The sequence below is a fragment of the Glarea lozoyensis genome (genome assembly GCF_000409485.1).
Source record: "Glarea lozoyensis ATCC 20868 chromosome Unknown GLAREA1, whole genome shotgun sequence".
NCBI lineage: Eukaryota > Fungi > Ascomycota > Leotiomycetes > Helotiales > Helotiaceae > Glarea > Glarea lozoyensis.
In genome coordinates this window covers 733,464-750,676 of record NW_007360983.1, presented here as the reverse complement: position 1 = coordinate 750,676, position 17,213 = coordinate 733,464, and the positions used below count along the sequence as shown (strand labels likewise).

The window sequence follows — 17,213 nt, the reverse complement described above, 5'->3', positions numbered from 1 at the left end:
TCTTGCTTTAAGATTGTTTTCGTCGCTTGAAGTGAGTACGTGATTTACCTATCAAGAAACGACGACTTTCCTTTTTCATCATGCCACTTCTCGTTAGTGAGTTATAATATGAGTTATATAGGTGTTTCAAAACGCAATACGAGAAGCTGCTTTGACCAAACGCTCTCTGCACTGCCCATCTTTAAGCGCAGAATGGAATCAAGTGACTGTGTTTTCTTTCACTGAAACGATGCACGACATCGACATCTTATACTCTGTATTCATGCAGTAAATGTACCACTTCCTTGGTCGATCTTAGCTGTGGACCTTTCAGCTTAGCCAGGATAAATAGGTGAGTGCCGAATAAACGAATTAGGTATCTAGTCCGACTAAACACCACCAGCTCCTGAATCCGGGGGAATTCGCAGGTCTGCTCATGCGGTCATCACCAACTCCTGCGGCAACTGGAGGCGCCCTATCGCCTTCTCAAACAGGGAATACGATAAGCAAGTACCGGACGATAGGCTCGCAACCCAGCGTGCTCGTGAAACATGAAACAATGCTTCCACGACTTCAACCGGATTGCGGTGGGCGCCTAAGGGTTACGAGGATTCCAAAAACCACGGTGCTGGGAATGCGAAAGCCGATGTGATGCGCGCGGCGGTTTAGGGATAGACGCGCGGGGAGGGGGTTGGAGATGTTTAGACCAGGACTCCATGGGTCATATGGAGGGGTCTTGATTGAGTCTGTTTGTTAGTCAAATACGGAGTACTCCGCTTGCAAATGATATATCGGAAAACAAACTTGTATCGACAACGGCCAAGGTTAGATATGGCTCGTTGCGGCTGGTCGAAGTATTGGTAGAGTTTAATGCATTAAGCTTCTTTCATCAGCCTCACGTAACTGTGCAGGTGAGTTTCTTTGGGATAATAGGTCAAAGGACGGTCTCGTGATGACGACCTGGCCTGCACTCAAAGTAAACGTCAAGTGACCTTGATGAGACCGGTTTGCGACGGCGACTCTTTCCTAACTTGTTTGTTATACAAGCTTGAATGGCCGAGGTAGGTCTCCTTGGGTTGATTGATTCTATGGTTCCACGTTTCCTGGGAATAGCGGAGGTGGTCATGAACGTTGTTGGCGGTGTGGTAACTCTCCTCACCGTACTCCGTTTCTAAAGAATTTCCATCAGGTGTTTGGCAAGACTCGACGACCAAGCAGGGAACTTGATGGCGACCCAACCCTCGCTGCGCGAATCACGGACGGGTAACCCATTCTTGAAGATCTTCCCGTCAGTAGCTCCCGGATCCCGATGTCTTTTTCGTGAAAATAGAAGCGTTTTGCAACTCTGAATTTAAGGTTTGGATAACGGTACCGTTCCTAGAGTAGTTTAGCTCTATAGTTTTAATTAATTTATACTTTAAAGTCATCGGAGCTCCGATAATCTAATCTAGCGTTTTAGAGAGTGCAGTGCTCGAGTACGAGTACTGTGCTTCTTGAGGTGACCACGTCAACCCGATCGCAGGTGATCTGCCGGGTCTCATATACTAGTAGCCAGTACCGTTGGCGGTAGTTGGTGTTGGTTTTCGTCATTGCTGCCATTCAGACGATCACGGACAGTCCGAATACTTTAAAGCACCTGGACGGTGTGCATTGCTAAAAATAGCATTTTCGAAGCTACACCGCTGACTAAAATGATTTTCCTCGCTTGAATCAGCACCGCCACAGACAACTCACTCTTTGCCACAGACGCCTCATCATAGATGCGTTTGTCTGCCTACGCTGCTGCAGGACAACAAATGATCATGCCCGAACCAGATGAAAGTTGGTAATTTCATCTGTGCCTCGTGTGTTGCTCATGGTGTTGTTACGAGTACGGAGTATTCTTGTTGTATGTTGCACGTACTCGTACCTCTTCAACTTCCAGGTTAGCTGCACGTCCCAATGAGGAATGGCTGGGACTCGGGGACTAGTACCAATGGCTCTCCGTTCTCTACCCAATCACTGCCCGGAAGCGCCCATGTCTTTCGCAAGTGAACTCTGGTCAACTTCGACGTCAACGAATGAGGATATCAAATCGCCTTTTCATCTCACCTGACTTCCACCTAACCAAACCTCCAACAAGGATGACATTTTGGTGACAACCCATCGACAGGCTCGCAGAGCTTCTCATGAGTTCGAACCGTCCAGGGACAGCCGGAAATGCCTTGAGATGCGGGAATCCAGCCCACCACCCCCCAAAAGCATCGCGATTTGATTGATGTAAACGGTCATCCCCATACCGAGTTCAGGGACAGAACCGAAGCTATCGCTACGTTATGCAGGAGTCTCTGCTTCTGGCCTCGAGCTTTGCTCAAGAGATCCAGTCCAACGCGGTGCGCGACTCGACGAGAGACCAGACTGCAACACAAGAACGACGCGGCGCCATGCAGAAGCTTTTGAGCCCGGCAGAGGGGCTCGAAGAGAATATGATCAACACACAGCATCAATATGCACGATAGAGGAAATGTTTCACAATCCACCGACATTTGCTGCCGGTGCTGCGTTCTCTGCGTTCTTTGTGCGAACGTATGCAGGTCATCGTCGCGGCCAGCGTCACCAGGACGACTCTGTTGCCTCGCCGTGCGGTCGCCGCTTGCACATGGGATCAGGAAGGTTACCTGTGTCTTTGGGAAGTTGGTGTTGGGAGGCCCAGAGGGTGTAAGCTACACTGAGTGGTGTATTACTGTAGTACCCTGAGTCTACAACATTGACCCCTTCCTCCTCGGCATCGCTTTGCGAGATGGCATGGGCTGGTTATTTCAGCCTTAGCCACTCATTCAAGTCTTACCTCGTCCCTCGATCCCAGAAGAAACTTTATCTCGTCCCAATTCGGAAGTCTGACTTGGAGGGTTCTTCATCTGTAATTTGGAACCTGCTAGAGATGGCCGATGGCGCAGAGGTAATCTCCTTGCCACGCGAATAGAAGGTTCTCTCCTACAGATGTTGACATGACCACGGACCTGGCGAGTACTGCAATCGGCAAAAGCGCAACAGAGGTATCAAAACATATGTGGGGTCGATGTATCGTCGAGGGGCAATATCATGACTGGTCAAGGGGAAATACAGTAGTATGCGCGCATGAATGAGGATGGAGAAAGTCGCCAGTGATAGACGCACGAAGTGGGCAAAAGCACGACCTGCACGTCCTCAGCTACCTTTGTCCCGGGCCAGAGGTACTTTTGGTCGATGTTCTCCACCAGGTATTCTTTACTCGCTCGCCTCTACTTGCAAACCAGTTCTGCTGCTGTACCTTCCGTACTGTCCTTGCCATGCCGGGTTCAGTCTGCTTTGCTTCCCCTTTTCAGTGGGCTTCAGACTGCAAGTGCCAGCCTGAAGCGAGTATTTCTCCAAGCAAGGCTTTTTTTCTCGTTGACTGATGCCAGTTTGAAGCGTATATCGGAGTATGCACGTCTGCACGTATAGCCGGAAAAAAGAGGCGGTGTATTTTACCGAGCTCCACGACGACGCACCAAAAAGATCACCTCTGCACTGCTGCCCTGCTGCACCTCGACGAAGCGTCCAGGCGAACAGCCCCGGCTGCACAACCGACCAAGGGCCCACTGCCCACCTCCCAACCCGTCTACACCCACCCCCCGGCTCGATCAGCTGCCTGCCATATATCCCCCCGCCCTCCGCCTCACACAACTTTTCTTACCTCCTTTCTCTTCACGATCGTTGATCGGCATAGACATAATTCCCGTACGTTGGGACCCTTATATCTACTTATTACTTCTTTTATTTGTCGCCTTCCGTTTGTGTCCCTAACCTGTCCTCGCGCCGTCCCGATCCCGAATCCGAATCTACTATCCGCCCTCAATTGCCTCGCTCAGCGCATACCATTTGTCGCCAAAACCCCATCCCTTCGCGCTTCAGATCTCTACGATGCCTCCTCAACTTCTTCCTGCCTCGGCAGCAGCGTTCGCACCAAGAGCGACTTCCGTTAATGTCGTGTTAAGTTCAAAGGTCGAGCCGTGGTTAACTCAGACGCTCAAGCGCATCAACCGAGTCAAGCGTCCTCTCAACAGTGTACCTCAACACCAGAGATGTTTAACGGAAACGTTATCATCGTCAACCGCCATCTGGACTCTCACTTCACTCATGTTACAGAAAGCGCCTGAAGCGGACCTGCGCAAAGATTCAAACCCCCTCGTCGAAGCTTTGTTCAACTATCAACTCATCCACGTCGAAGCGTATATCGTGCATGTGGACATGGTCCTGAGGAATGAAGTCGCCTATAAACTCACACCCGACTCCATCGAATCGCTTATTGAGTACCACAAGGAAGTCCATTGTGTTGACATCTCCGCCAACACATACAACTGGTCCGAGAAGGAGCTTCAAGTCAAGAAGATACATGAAGAGTTCATCCAAGCCATCAACAAGTTTGTCTACCGCACGCATGTGACCGCACTAGAAGGATTGGAGGAAGACGGTGCTGGAGAATTGCTTTGCGGGAAAAGTGAAGAGGTCAAGAACAATATCATGGGTCTTTTTCTCCCACTTTTACCGCCACCTCCACGCATCGTTGACGTAGTTCGACCACAGCCATTGCTGCCCAGCTCGCCTGCAGGCGCAAACTGGTGGACACAATCAACCATCCAGACGTCAATTCCAGCGCCGGTCGATTCATGGAGAGTGTTGCCATCTAGTCCAAGCACTACTGCATCATCTGATAACAGTACTCTCTGGGCGAACATGGCGGTCAATGAAATTCAACTCCCATCACCCACTCCGTCTTTCAGCCAGCCATTCTCCTCAGCCGGTTACTACTACAGCTCTCCTCCGGTCAGCGCGCCTATTCCAGCTCTACCATTACCCAGCATGCTAGCTCAACAGCCTTGTGGCATTAGCGTCGGCTATGGTGGGTTCGGATGGGATAGTCGGTTCCAAGACTACGCGACAACCATGTGACAATCAAGGCCCAGTACTCTTACCAATTACTCTACTATCCAATACCATGGGTACTAGCTTGGGCAACACATCTCTTCCATGGTCTCCAGATCATTCCAAAAGCAATGGGTGGAACATTAGCATCAAGCAAGACTTTTAGCGGCATATTTTCATGATACCACATATACTCAATTAAGCGCTCGGGCATTCGGAGGCGTTTAGCATTCATCATCGATCAGCGATTCGAGCGACATTTTCAACTCCACGGGACACAAACAGGACCATGGCTTCAACCTTATTCCCCTTTTCTCTCTCCTCTCTCCAGTACATAATTCGGATACCAATTCCCTTTTCGTCTTTGATTTTTAGCGTAGCGTTTGCTTTTACATGCGGGTTGTCCTTTGTCCATATTTGCGAGATACCGGCTAGCTCGGTTGAAGATATTCTCTTCTTTTCATATCGTTTCGATTAGCATATGGCAGGACCGGAAATAAGGAAACTGGGGCGGGAATTTCGTGTTGAGCATTCAAATGGTTCTCCGACAACCTTTTCCTTTACCGAGATTCTTCACAAAGAAAGTACCTAAGAATGGGGAACATCGCAGCAATGCAGGACCAATGGCGCGCGCGGGCTTTTGATTTTTTGACCTTTTTCTTTTCGGATCCGAATCACCTTTCCTTTTTCCTCGGGTTAGATTTTATGAGGGGGAATAATTGTCTGCGATTTCGCGAGGATATACACCAACACATCACACGCTCTTTCGCTAAACACGATTTTCTTTTTCTCGTCATTTACGATTTACCGGAATACAACCCTTACGAAATCCCACGACCTGAAAACGACATTTCACCAAAACAACTATCGACGGCTTGATGTCTCTTTTGTTCTTTTGGGCATTTTTCGCATTTTCGGGAATATTGGGAAACATACAGGGATAACTTTTGGGTAGACAATAATGATGGATCAAGACACGTTTTACGAAGGATATGGGATATGGAAATTGGAGTATCGAATCGGGAAATCGGGCTGGGAAATCTCCACGACATTGATTGTTTGGGATCGACGACCTGGTAGAGTACGCTTGCGTACTGACAAAACCCTTATTCTCTAATCTTCTCTCGACGGGGATTGGAAGCCAGATATTCTCGCTGTGCGGGACTGGTGTAATTTTGCCCTTTCTTCTCTACTTTTACCACGCTGGAAAGGGTCCTGCTAGTCGGGACGCTTCGAAGAGCTGGCAACGGTGGAAGAAGGGGTTGTAGTCTCATACTCACTATATTCTCCACAAGACGCTCAGGAATGGGCGTTGGAGAGAGCTCTGTCTCGTGGTTGAGCCGCGGTCGGGGTATGGGTATGCTGGGTTTCTTGAGATGGGGGGTTGAGCCGATTGTACTGGGAACTGTGTTCTCCTATATACGGTTTGATACCGGGGAGAGGGGTTGAATAATTTGGGTGGTTGTGGTTTATATAGGTTTTGAAAACAGGAAAAAAAAAGGAAATTATTTTGAAATAAATGTGCCGCTGCTTCTGAATGTGCTGGTGATAGTGATTTGTGAAGCCACTTGCCTGCCTATTACCTACAACATACTCATTCAAGAAGTGTACACGATAACTCTGTACACACCATATCGAGCGCCGTAACCCGATTGTATCCTCGCCCGTGACGTTTTTGGGTTTGGTACCGAATATGCGGGGTGAGACGTGAAACCACAGTACAGTACACTTTCATCGTATTCGGGCCTTTCTCTTCTGGTGTAAGCGTTCTGGAAGGTCTTTTCGTCTGTTCGAAGCGAGTAAGGAGAAGGAGCCTGAGGAGGTGGGCAGGTGTGGTGGGGCTTTGTCTGTTGGTTTTGACGTTGGAATTTCTCATGTGAAAGAGCCATACTTCCAGAACGAATTCTTTTCGGATTGGTTACAGCAACCGGACGTGCCTGTATCGTAGGTCAACCAGACCTGGTCATTAGAGCATCAAAGAACCTCGGAGGCGTAAAGAGGATTTAAAAGTATTTGACTGTGTGACTATGTGTACGCGGAATCATGTCCCTAGGCTTACAATACGAATTAACACAATACGTGTTCTTTAACTGGAAAGCCTGATGAAGTGGGATTGTAGATGTGATTTTGTTTATCGAGATATAGTGATATGAAACACACTCGCGCGACTCTGGACCTTCGAGATTGTATGCTGTTAGGGCGGTGGGTGTTAGGGGTTCGAGATACGCGGGGATGGGATTAGAGGGGTGGATGACGGGGTTTTAGGGCGAGTGTGAGGGTTTTTTGTTGATAATGGAGGGAATTGAATGGTTTTTGGTGTGATGGGCTTGGTAGATAGATTTAGAGCTTTAATTGTTATGTTGAGTCGATGTTTTTAATGAATGGTTAGCCCCTGTTTTATAGGTTCTAAACCCTGAGATTTGTAATCTAGGACTTCACTTCCCCACAAGATACCTCGACCCCTTCCACAACGGGAGTTTTGTTTTGATAAATAATTCGCCGACCCAGAATCTCAAACGGGAACAGCCTTTTAGCTTAGGGACGGAACGTTCGATTTCCTTCCAAGATATGAATCTGGTTGGAGGGGGATGAAAGGCCAAAATTGGGACCGGGAACTGCCTTTCCTTAGCTCAGGCGACGGTTCTTGGATACTCGCAAACACGATTGGAGAGGAGTCGAAGACACTAAGAATCTAGCACTCCAATCCGAGCACCAATCAACTACTATTACCTAGCATGACCACCACAGCAAGGCGAGAACTAGCACATAACCAGATTCAGCTCTCGAATGTATTTTGAAGTGTATAGATGTAGTGTGCAACAACATACGTTTTGACCACCTCTTTACATGGTTTTTCAGAATTAGGAGACGCGTGGATTTGGGGAATACCGAGTGATGGTACTGTTAGAACGAGGTGTTGTGAATGAGGGGGTAAAGGGTAGGTACACCTGAAGAGGGGCAAGAAAGAGAGCAATTTGTAAGAGGAGTTTTTGAATTATATCATTATGTCTAGGCGAAACTCGCCATTTCCGGTCTGTTCTGGGAATCTACACTCCAGGCATCCCGATTACATTTCTCAATCCAGGGACGGCTCTTGGGAGGAAATAAGTCACGAATATGCCACTGAGAGCTACCAGTAATCCCGTAAGCTGTTAGAATGTTAGCATGTTTCAATATCTGCCATATAGAAAGGAGACATACCTTTTCAAACCACGTATGAAAATACGCTGCCGTCATCAACAGCATATAAACACTCAACCCCGCAACCCCCAACCCAATCTTCGCACCAATAGTCCATTGCGTCGGTCTCTGCACCGAAACATCAGAATCCAACGCAGCCTCCACCTCCGCACTTTTAATAGCCCCATCAGCCATATACACCGTCCGTTCCTCCTTAACCCGTTGCGATCTCAACACCACATGCAGCACCTCCTCAAAAAGAAACATACTACCAATTACCAACAAAAACACATGGCCCGAGATATCATGTCCGCCTAACCACTGCCCGCCCACAGCTTTACACGCAAACCCAGTGACAAATTGCCTTGTATCATCCATCTCAATATGTCCTTTATCAGCTTGCTCAACTAACTCACACTGTCCCCCCGTCAACCTAAAACTGCGATCAATAATCGCCGGGCCAAAAAACCACTGCGTGACGAATATCCACCACGTCGTCACGATGCTATATCTGAGTAACCCGCGTATCCTCTTCGGTGTGAGAGTGACCGACAGAGGCGGTCCGATGGACGGATGCGTGAACAGGAAGAATAGATAGCTGAATGTTATCCATGCCCAGCCCTGCTTCACGAATAGCTTGTTGAAGATATTGCTCTTCTTCGCGAAGTACGAGGGTGCGGTGTCTGCGACGTGAGACTGCGTGGAGGCGCTGTAGGGCGCGTTGCGGGCTGAGGGGTCGAGGAGGGAGAAGAGGGAGCCGGTTATGAGGATTGTGGGGTAGATGGCTAGGAGGATCTTCTCTAGGGTGCTGGGCATGAAGGGAGAGGGTCTTGATGTTATTACAGATCTCTGGGAGCTTGGTTTGCTGGGCGTAGAGCCATTTGTACTCGACGCTGGAGGTGAGGTTTCGGGTGCCATTTTCTGGATTCGCTGGGACCGTCGGGGGGTGGACGATGCGGAATCCATTGAGATGTATTATAACATGTATATGCAGTATTTGTACAGCTGAGGCGACAGTCAATTGAGGCGATGTGGTAGGCAGATAGATGAGGTGGAAGACAGCGTGGTCTGTCGTGACGATAGTTGGAGTAGGCAGGGGCAAGAACGCCGGCGACAATGACGTCTCTTGTTTTTTTCGCGACAGCAGCACAAGCTTCCAACCCCCTGTCAGAATACCTCGGAACCCTCAACGCCGGTACGGAGTACACCCAAATACAATCACGAGTACTTGCTCGATTCAGCGCAGCACATATACAGTGCGACAGTCCAAATCCTTCATCCATACATAAACCCCTTCGCGCTCAATTCCCACCTTTCTACTTATCTCAACACATCAAAATGGTATCAACACGCTCCCACCCCTCTGAATTCCCCGAAACCTCCCCCCTCTCCCCCGCCAAACCGCGCTCACGCAAAGGAAAATGGGCACACACGCCCTCCAACCTCACGCTCCTCTGGCTCTTCATCTCCCTCCCCCTAGTAATCTGGGACACCGGCTACGTGATGCTGCGCCCTTACAGCATGCCGGGCGGCATTCTGCACTGGCCGCTCTGGAAACCGTATGATCTGTACGGCCGCGTCGACTACGTGTATGGCTGGAAAGCGTATAACGAGCACAATGGCTTCACGGGCGCGCAGGGGTTTCTGAATATCGTGGAGACGGCCATGTATGGGTTTTATTTGTATGTGTTGTTTGTGTATGGAAGGCAGAGTGCGGCGAAGGGGAGGGGCGCGCCGGGACCGAAGAGTGTGGGGTGGTTTGGGGAACAGAGATATGTGGATGGGGAGAAGGGGGCATTGGCTGTGTTGGTGGGCTTTAGTGCGGCGGTTATGACGGTTAGTAAGACGGTGTTGTATTGTAGGTTGGGTTGATGTTGGATTGAGATTATATTGACTTGATACAGGGCTGAATGAGTATTATGGTGGGTTTGAGAATATCGGTCATAATAAGCCTTTTGATCTGATACTTTTGTGGATCATTCCAAAGTAAGTTATCATCCCCGTTCCAAAGTAGATTTTTGACAATATGTCCAGCGGTGCATGGCTTGTACTTCCAACATACATCATCTATGTGATGGGAAGCGAGATTCTGCAAGGGCTGACGATAGCTGCGGGTGGCACATCATCTTCTGATGATTCGTCAATTGTCAAGTCGGAATAGAGTGGAGCAAGATTGGGCAAATATAACAATTTACACGATGATCGGATGAATGTCATGAATTGCAGAACTTAGCGGCGTCTTTTTACTTGAATGTAGATACACTGGAGCTGAAGCCTTACGAAATACAAAAACAATTTATACGCATACAAAGAAGCACCGTCACGAATGCTCTGATTTCTCTGGGTATACAACACTACATGTCTATCTACTCCTACTATGGACTTCTAACATGCCCTAAATCTCGTTCTCAGCACTCTTCGCCTTGTTCTTTCGACTCCGCTTCTTCTTCTTCTTGCCCTCCACTACATCACCCTTGTCTTCCGCCAAACCTCCTTCTGCAATCACAACCTCAGGACCGTCTTCATTGCCGAAGGTGTCCTTCCTCCATTGCCGTAACCTGGCCTTCTTACCGAGATGCTTCTTGTCTTTCTTCTTCTTATCGGCATCCCGGAAAGCTGCCATCTTCTTTAGTCCGGCGAACTGATTAAGCGATGTATCAGGTGCCATCAGAATATCTCTCGCGGTGAGCCCGAATGAGGTAGGCGAGGTCTCACGATAGCGAAAGACAGCAGGAGCTTTGGATGTAAGTGGTAGCGTAAGGTTGAGTTGATTATCAACCAGGTCTTCGATTTTCTTGCGCTCGATACGGGCCGCCTTTTTCTTGTCGGCTTTTTCTTTAGCTCTATCCTTGCTGTTCTTACTCTTCTTTCGGGTAGTGTTTTCCATGTCGACGTCCGAGTCTTGATTTTCTTCGCCGTCCTGATCTTCGTCCTGGTCATCGTCTGAAAGCGTAAAAGCTGGTTTCTCTTGAGCTTCCTCCTCGTCCACAAATTCAGGAACCAGATCCTTGATATCAATATCGTCATCCCATTTCGGCTTTCTGACCTTTTTCTTCTTGCTGCCAGTTTCCGCCTCAGAATCAGAGCCAGCCTCTTGCTCGGCGTAATACTCCTCTCCAAATTTCGCATTCATTTCCGCCTCCCAAACATCATCGTCCCAATCATTTTCCAAAACTTTTGTCCACTCCTCATCCTTCAAAGTCTTTCCACGGATACCAGCGGCCTTCTTGATTTTCTGTAATTTTTCTTCCATCTCACCAATCTTCAACTGCCGCAATCGAGTTCGTTCAGCCTCTCTTTCAGCCTTTTCGGCTTCTTTCTTTTCCCGCTGCGCATCTCTCTGCTTCTTGCGGCTATTGGGCTCCTCACGACGGACGGATTTGGCGGCAATGATGTCTCTTGCATATGACTTCAAGGTTTCGTTTGCTCCTGCAGGGTTCTCGAATCTCATATTATACGCAGTCTCCCACGCCTCGGCACGGTCAAGTTCTTCATCATCATCAGACTCGAGAGGCTGGAAACGAGCCCCGTCACTAGGTACCCAAGCGCGAGCTTGCATGAAATTCGAAAGGAACGTTTCTGGATCTTTGTCGGCGGATTCGACATCCAAATCTACCTTGACTCTCTTAGCCCTCGAAGGATGAACTGCGCTTGTTGCTGGTTTCTCGTCCTTTTGTGGTTTGGATTTCGGTATTAAAAATCCGCCGTCTTCGTCCTCTGATTCCGAGTCGCCTGCAGCATGCATCTCCTTGACAATCGTTCGTTGTAAATCTTCTTGTTCCTGCGCAAAAGTCCTTGGAGCAGAGTCTTCTTCTTCTTCTACTGGATCACCATTGATTCCCTTTAGGAGATTTTCACGATGATAGTCGTGAAGATACATTGGCTTTTCCTTCTCAGCGCCCGCCTTCGGTTCCTTTGCCCCTTCTGCCACTGGCCTGTAAAACGTAACTTTCTCATCGTAGACACGGGGGTCTTTCGACCGAATTGCTTGCAGCGTAGCCGAAATCTCTGCGTCTAAATCCTCCGTCGCAAGGAATCCCTCGTCATCCTCATCCTCATCTGAAGATTCAGAATCTTCATCGTATTTGTCGCCGTAAGTTTTGCCATTGGAAGGCTTCGCAGGCTTGTTGTATTTCTCTTCCACTGTTTCAAGAGTTAGTGTCTGGTTTGAGCTGACGAAGAACTAAACTAACGCTTCGATAATTCTTCGCGTTTCTTGTTGTGCTCAAATCGATTTGCGAATTCCTGATTGATTTTGAAACCTGCATCCTCTACTGGAGCCCCGCCAACAGACTCGTCTTCGCTGCTGCCATCGCTATCGTCCAGCAAATTCTGTTTTCCGAAAGACTTTGATTCATGCTTAGGCTTCTTGACACCCGAATCCAAAGTCGCCAATGATTCAGCTTTTCTTTTCGACATTGTGACTATCTGTGGTATATGTGCGCGCAAAGTGCTGTGATTATTTCGAGGACAATTTTTTGGTAGAAAATTGTCGGCATCGGAAGATTCACGGCAAAATACCAACGCTAAACCACAATCAGGGCGCGGTCACGACGTCGTCATGGTCCCATGCTGGGCTTCAGGTTGCTTTCAGACGCATTCCTCGGTCCACCTAATTCATCAAAACCCTCAAGATACCCCGATCGCCAGCAGCTGGAGACTCGCAAGCCATAGAAATCGTGCATCACATCCCAGCGGCTTATCGAAGTATTGAAAATTTCTACTATTTTATCACCCTCCATTGCGCGGACGTCTTATACAACTCATCTACACCGTTACCTTTAACCCAGCACGATGGCGGAGGCAACAGCACCAAAGCCAAGTAGCAGTGTGAAGCTTGTATTGTTGGGAGAAGCAGCCGTAGGAAAGGTGAGACTGTTTCTCCTCGTCCATGATAGCGAGCTAATGATTCTGCAGTCATCCCTAGTACTGCGATTCGTAAACAACGACTTCCAAGAAAATAAAGAGCCAACCATCGGAGGTATATGACAATCATACTTGACCTATGTGGTCTTCGCTAATATGGTTCCAGCTGCGTTCCTTACACAGAAATGTAATCTCCCAACTCGAACGATCAAATTCGAAATCTGGGATACTGCGGGACAAGAGCGTTTTGCATCACTCGCACCCATGTACTATCGCAACGCTCAATCCGCCCTCGTCGTTTATGATTTAACAAAGCCTACATCCCTCGTCAAGGCCAAACATTGGGTAGCAGAGCTACAGCGGCAAGCATCGCCGGGCATTGTTATTGCCCTCGTAGGAAACAAGCTCGATTTGACCAACGAATCTGCATCATCCAGCAATAACTTGGGTGACGACTCGGAAGGAGATGCAACTGAAGGAGAGGCAGACGACGGGGATGCGCGAAAAGTATCAACGGCAGAAGCAAAATCTTATGCGGAGGAGGAGGGGCTACTCTTCTTCGAGACCAGCGCAAAGAATGGTACGAATGTGAGCGAAGTATTCACAGCTATTGCAAACGCCATTCCAGAGACATCTTTGAAAGGTGCTAGAGGTCCAGGTGCTACACAAGCAGCGAGTCGAACGGAAGATCAGTCCAGAGTCAACTTGACTGGACCAAGGGACAGTGCAGCGAAGGATACCTGCGCTTGCTAAAATGCGAATTGTGTATCTGGACATTTGGGAGAATTCCTCCTGTCAGTCATTGGATGTGAGGTTTTGCAGGCGAAAGGGTTTGTTTGACGATTGGGCTGAATACTGACTTTATGATCCACGATGTTTATACATTAGCCTTTCAATTTTAGGAGACTTAGCGCATTGACAATCTTCATAATGCCTTACCACGAAAATGACATTATCACGTGGTGTTGAGCTTGAAACCGGTCCAGAGAACCACAACTGAAACAACTGGCGTGGTTAACACACGGGCATTGTTTCACGGTATGACAATTATTGAATATTCGCATTACTCGAACCATGGCGGAGCAAAGATATCTGGAAAAAATAAGGCCAGCCAAGCCTAAATGCTTGAGCGGATCTCGAAAATCCGTCGCTCATTTCTCCACAATCCTCTTGCGAGGTGTGTTGCGGCTTGCGAGCTTGCTCTTTGTCCTCGACTTCCTTGACAAACGAAGTTTCGTTTGATAAGCTGATACAGTCTTCACTCGATGAAGACCGTATAGCAACAGCCAAGGTCTTTGGGGTATCTTTACACGGCTCGAGTGCCTGCTCGGACACTTTGAGATATTTGAGATATAAACCACAACCCCTTCGAGCATCCATGTTCCCTTTTGTGTTTCCTCCTCTACACCGCATTTTTCATTCAAGATCTCATTCCAGCTGGTCTGCTTTAATTCATATTTCCTTCATATCCAACATATTCATTTTTTAATACCACCATCATGCGTTCCTCCACTTCTTCCCTCATCTTGGCCTTTTGCGCCGCGCTTGCTGTTCAAGCTGCACCTCTCAACACACGAAACACAAACACTGCTCTGAGTGAGCTTGCAACGAGGGAGTTTGCGAAAGATGCTTACGGAATCCCAATCGAGGATGAGGAGCTTGAGAAGAGAGCTTTTGCTAAGGATGCTTATGGCATTCCAATTGAAGACGAGGAGTTGGAAGAGAGGGACTTCGCTAAGGACGCATACGGCATTCCAATCGAGGACGAGGAGCTCGAGAAGAGAGCATTTGCTAAGGACGCATATGGTATTCCAATCGAAGATGAAGAATTAGAGGAGAGGGACTTTGCTAAGGATGCCTACGGGATTCCAATCGAGGACGAGGAGCTTGAGGAGCGTGATGTAGTCGAGGATGAGGACGAGCCTTGCCCATATGACAAGCGCGACTTTGCCAAGGATGCATACGGTATCCCAATTGAGGACGAAGAATTAGAGAAGAGGGCATTCGCGAAGGACGACTACGGTATACCAATCGAGGATGAGGAGCTTGAGGAGCGTGACGTCGTTGAGGATGAAGACGAGCCTTGCGAATATGAGAAGCGCGACTTTGCTAAAGACGCTTATGGTATTCCAATCGAAGACGAGGAGCTCGAGAAGCGCGAGTTTGCTAAAGATGCCTACGGTATCCCAATTGAGGATGAGGAGATTGAAGAGCGTGATGTCGCTGCGGCTGAAGTCGATGAAGAGGATTGTCTTGATTTCTAGATACCGTTAAGTTTGGCAAGATCTGGAATGGGGGTATAGAAGGGCAGGGTACGGGGCTTTCCAAACATAGAAGTAAATAATATCTAAACACATTTTCATGTCACATTTTCGTGTTCTCCACTACGTTTTCGACAACTCTTCTCCGTTCAATAATTTCTCGGTCCCGAAAGCAAGTAGATCTTTCCGACCTCCTCATCCCTCTCCCAAGGATTCCTTTACCGTCAACTCACAAGGCAATGTTATTATGAGCTTATTGGTGGATGTATCAACGGAGATTAGGTTTGAAAACATGCATTAATCCCCTACGCACTCACAGGGGTTATTTCCCAGCAGTTATGTTACACAAAGCTATTCGCGCTAAAACTGCCATTGGGAAATACGTGGGCGCCCACGACTACTAAGGCACATTCACCAATTGACGAACGAATGCCTGTGTTAATTTCGGGCTCCGAATAATATTGCAGGATAATCCTATACGAGGCAGTACCAGAGTGTTCGGAATTTTGTATTTTCCCAGTGATACCAACAATCGCTTAACTCCGCTAATTGCGAGCTTCGAGCCTCCGATGGTTGTGGATTTTGATTTCATTAAATTTGGTAAGTTCTTTATGATGCTCATGGCAGCTATAATAAGAGTTGCGATCCCTTTGGAACGTTGTGAACGATAGAGCTTGCAGGTTCTTTCATTTGGGAGATAAAATATAACAAAAGTCAAGACCCATCAGATCGCTAATCACTTGCTTTTTTTTACCTTTTCAATCCGATATATTCTATACCTACGCAGGCAATTAAATCTAGAAACTCAGAAACAATGTCTTTATCAGTTGCAGGAAAGAAAGCTGGACCAATTGGGTTCGGGTTATTGGGTAAGTTACCTTTCTACTATCCCACACCTCAGCTCGAAACACTAACTGAACGAAAATCCAGGGCTTTCCAGACCTCCAGCCATCCCCTATGACCAAGCAATCAAAGTCATGAAAGCCGCCCTCAACCACGGTGCCAACCTCTGGAACGGCGCCGAATTCTACGGCACCCCCACAGAAAACAGCCTACACCTTCTAAACCACTACTTCACAACCTACCCCGAAGACGCAGCCAAAGTAATCATCACCCTCAAAGGCGCCTTCACTATGAGCATGTCTCCTCCCGGACCCCAAACCAACACCGCAGGCATCCGCCAAAGCATCGACAACTGTCTCGCCATCCTCGACGACAAAGTCTTCCTCGACGTCTTCCTCCCCGCCAGAATCGACCCCGATGTTCCCATTGAAGAAACCGTCACCGCGATAGTCGAGTACATCAAAGCCGGGAAAATCGGCGGCTACGGTCTCAGCGAATGCAGTGCTCAATCCATCCGTCGCGCCCACGCTATCCACCCTCTTTCAATGATCGAAATCGAACTATCCCTCTTTGCAACCGAGATCTTCAGCAATGACGTCGCAGACGTATGTGCAGAGCTTCACATCCCGATCATTGCCTACTCGCCCCTCGCTCGCGGTTTCCTCGCTGGAGGAATCAAGAAAGCGGAGGATTTGCCGCAAGATGATATCAGGCGCCGCTTCCCGCGTTTCCAGGACGGGGCGTTGGAAGCGAATATCAAGCTTGCGGAGAAGGTGAGGGAGGTTGCCGAGAGGACGGGGTTTACGATGGCGCAGGTTGCTATTGCGTGGGTGAGGAGACAGGGGGGAAGGTTGGGGACGGTTATTCCGATTCCGGGGTGTACGACTTTGGGGAGGCTGGAGGATAATATGAGGGTTGTTGAGGTGGGGGAGGAGGAGTTGAAGGTGTTGGATGGGTTGAGTGAGAGGATGAGGGTTGTGGGGGAGAGGTATCCGGAGGCATTTTTGAAGTATACTTATGTTTAGATGGTTCTGTCTTGTTCAAGTTTGGAGGGAGTATACTAGTTTTAGGAAACTGACGGGAACTACCTTCAAAAAGACGAAGTGCTTAAGTCGAAAACAAGTATTCGCTTCAATAAGCGAGAATAATTATCCATCATAC

At 48.3% G+C, this 17,213-nt stretch overlaps 7 protein-coding genes across 7 annotated transcripts; 5 read left to right on the top strand and 2 right to left on the bottom strand.

Annotated features, from left to right (window-relative positions):
• Positions 1–3,900: 3,900 nt before the first annotated feature.
• GLAREA_08901 (uncharacterized protein) lies at positions 3,901–4,929 on the top strand (the record flags this gene model as incomplete). Its single annotated transcript, XM_008077862.1, has 1 exon — positions 3,901–4,929. One exon carries the CDS (start codon positions 3,901–3,903, stop codon positions 4,927–4,929), a length of 1,029 nt encoding a protein of 342 aa, XP_008076053.1.
• Positions 4,930–7,949: 3,020 nt separating this feature from the next.
• Positions 7,950–9,000, bottom strand: GLAREA_08900 (uncharacterized protein; the record flags this gene model as incomplete). The annotated part of the gene is made up of 2 exons (XM_008077861.1): positions 7,950–8,051; positions 8,104–9,000. 2 exons carry the CDS (start codon positions 8,998–9,000, stop codon positions 7,950–7,952), a joined length of 999 nt encoding a protein of 332 aa, XP_008076052.1.
• Positions 9,001–9,420: 420 nt separating this feature from the next.
• On the top strand, positions 9,421–10,243 carry GLAREA_08899 (uncharacterized protein; the record flags this gene model as incomplete). Its single annotated transcript, XM_008077860.1, has 3 exons — positions 9,421–9,940; positions 9,987–10,068; positions 10,117–10,243. The coding sequence occupies 3 exons, from the start codon at positions 9,421–9,423 to the stop codon at positions 10,241–10,243; spliced, it is 729 nt and encodes a 242-aa protein (XP_008076051.1).
• A 234-nt stretch (positions 10,244–10,477) lies between these two features.
• GLAREA_08898 (uncharacterized protein) lies at positions 10,478–12,501 on the bottom strand (the record flags this gene model as incomplete). The annotated part of the gene is made up of 2 exons (XM_008077859.1): positions 10,478–12,225; positions 12,276–12,501. 2 exons carry the CDS (start codon positions 12,499–12,501, stop codon positions 10,478–10,480), a joined length of 1,974 nt encoding a protein of 657 aa, XP_008076050.1.
• Positions 12,502–12,876: 375 nt separating this feature from the next.
• Positions 12,877–13,701, top strand: GLAREA_08897 (P-loop containing nucleoside triphosphate hydrolase; the record flags this gene model as incomplete). Its single annotated transcript, XM_008077858.1, has 3 exons — positions 12,877–12,951; positions 13,000–13,063; positions 13,115–13,701. 3 exons carry the CDS (start codon positions 12,877–12,879, stop codon positions 13,699–13,701), a joined length of 726 nt encoding a protein of 241 aa, XP_008076049.1.
• A 746-nt stretch (positions 13,702–14,447) lies between these two features.
• On the top strand, positions 14,448–15,212 carry GLAREA_08896 (uncharacterized protein; the record flags this gene model as incomplete). Its single annotated transcript, XM_008077857.1, has 1 exon — positions 14,448–15,212. One exon carries the CDS (start codon positions 14,448–14,450, stop codon positions 15,210–15,212), a length of 765 nt encoding a protein of 254 aa, XP_008076048.1.
• An 811-nt stretch (positions 15,213–16,023) lies between these two features.
• On the top strand, positions 16,024–17,077 carry GLAREA_08895 (NAD(P)-linked oxidoreductase; the record flags this gene model as incomplete). Its single annotated transcript, XM_008077856.1, has 2 exons — positions 16,024–16,078; positions 16,140–17,077. The coding sequence occupies 2 exons, from the start codon at positions 16,024–16,026 to the stop codon at positions 17,075–17,077; spliced, it is 993 nt and encodes a 330-aa protein (XP_008076047.1).
• Positions 17,078–17,213: the final 136 nt, after the last annotated feature.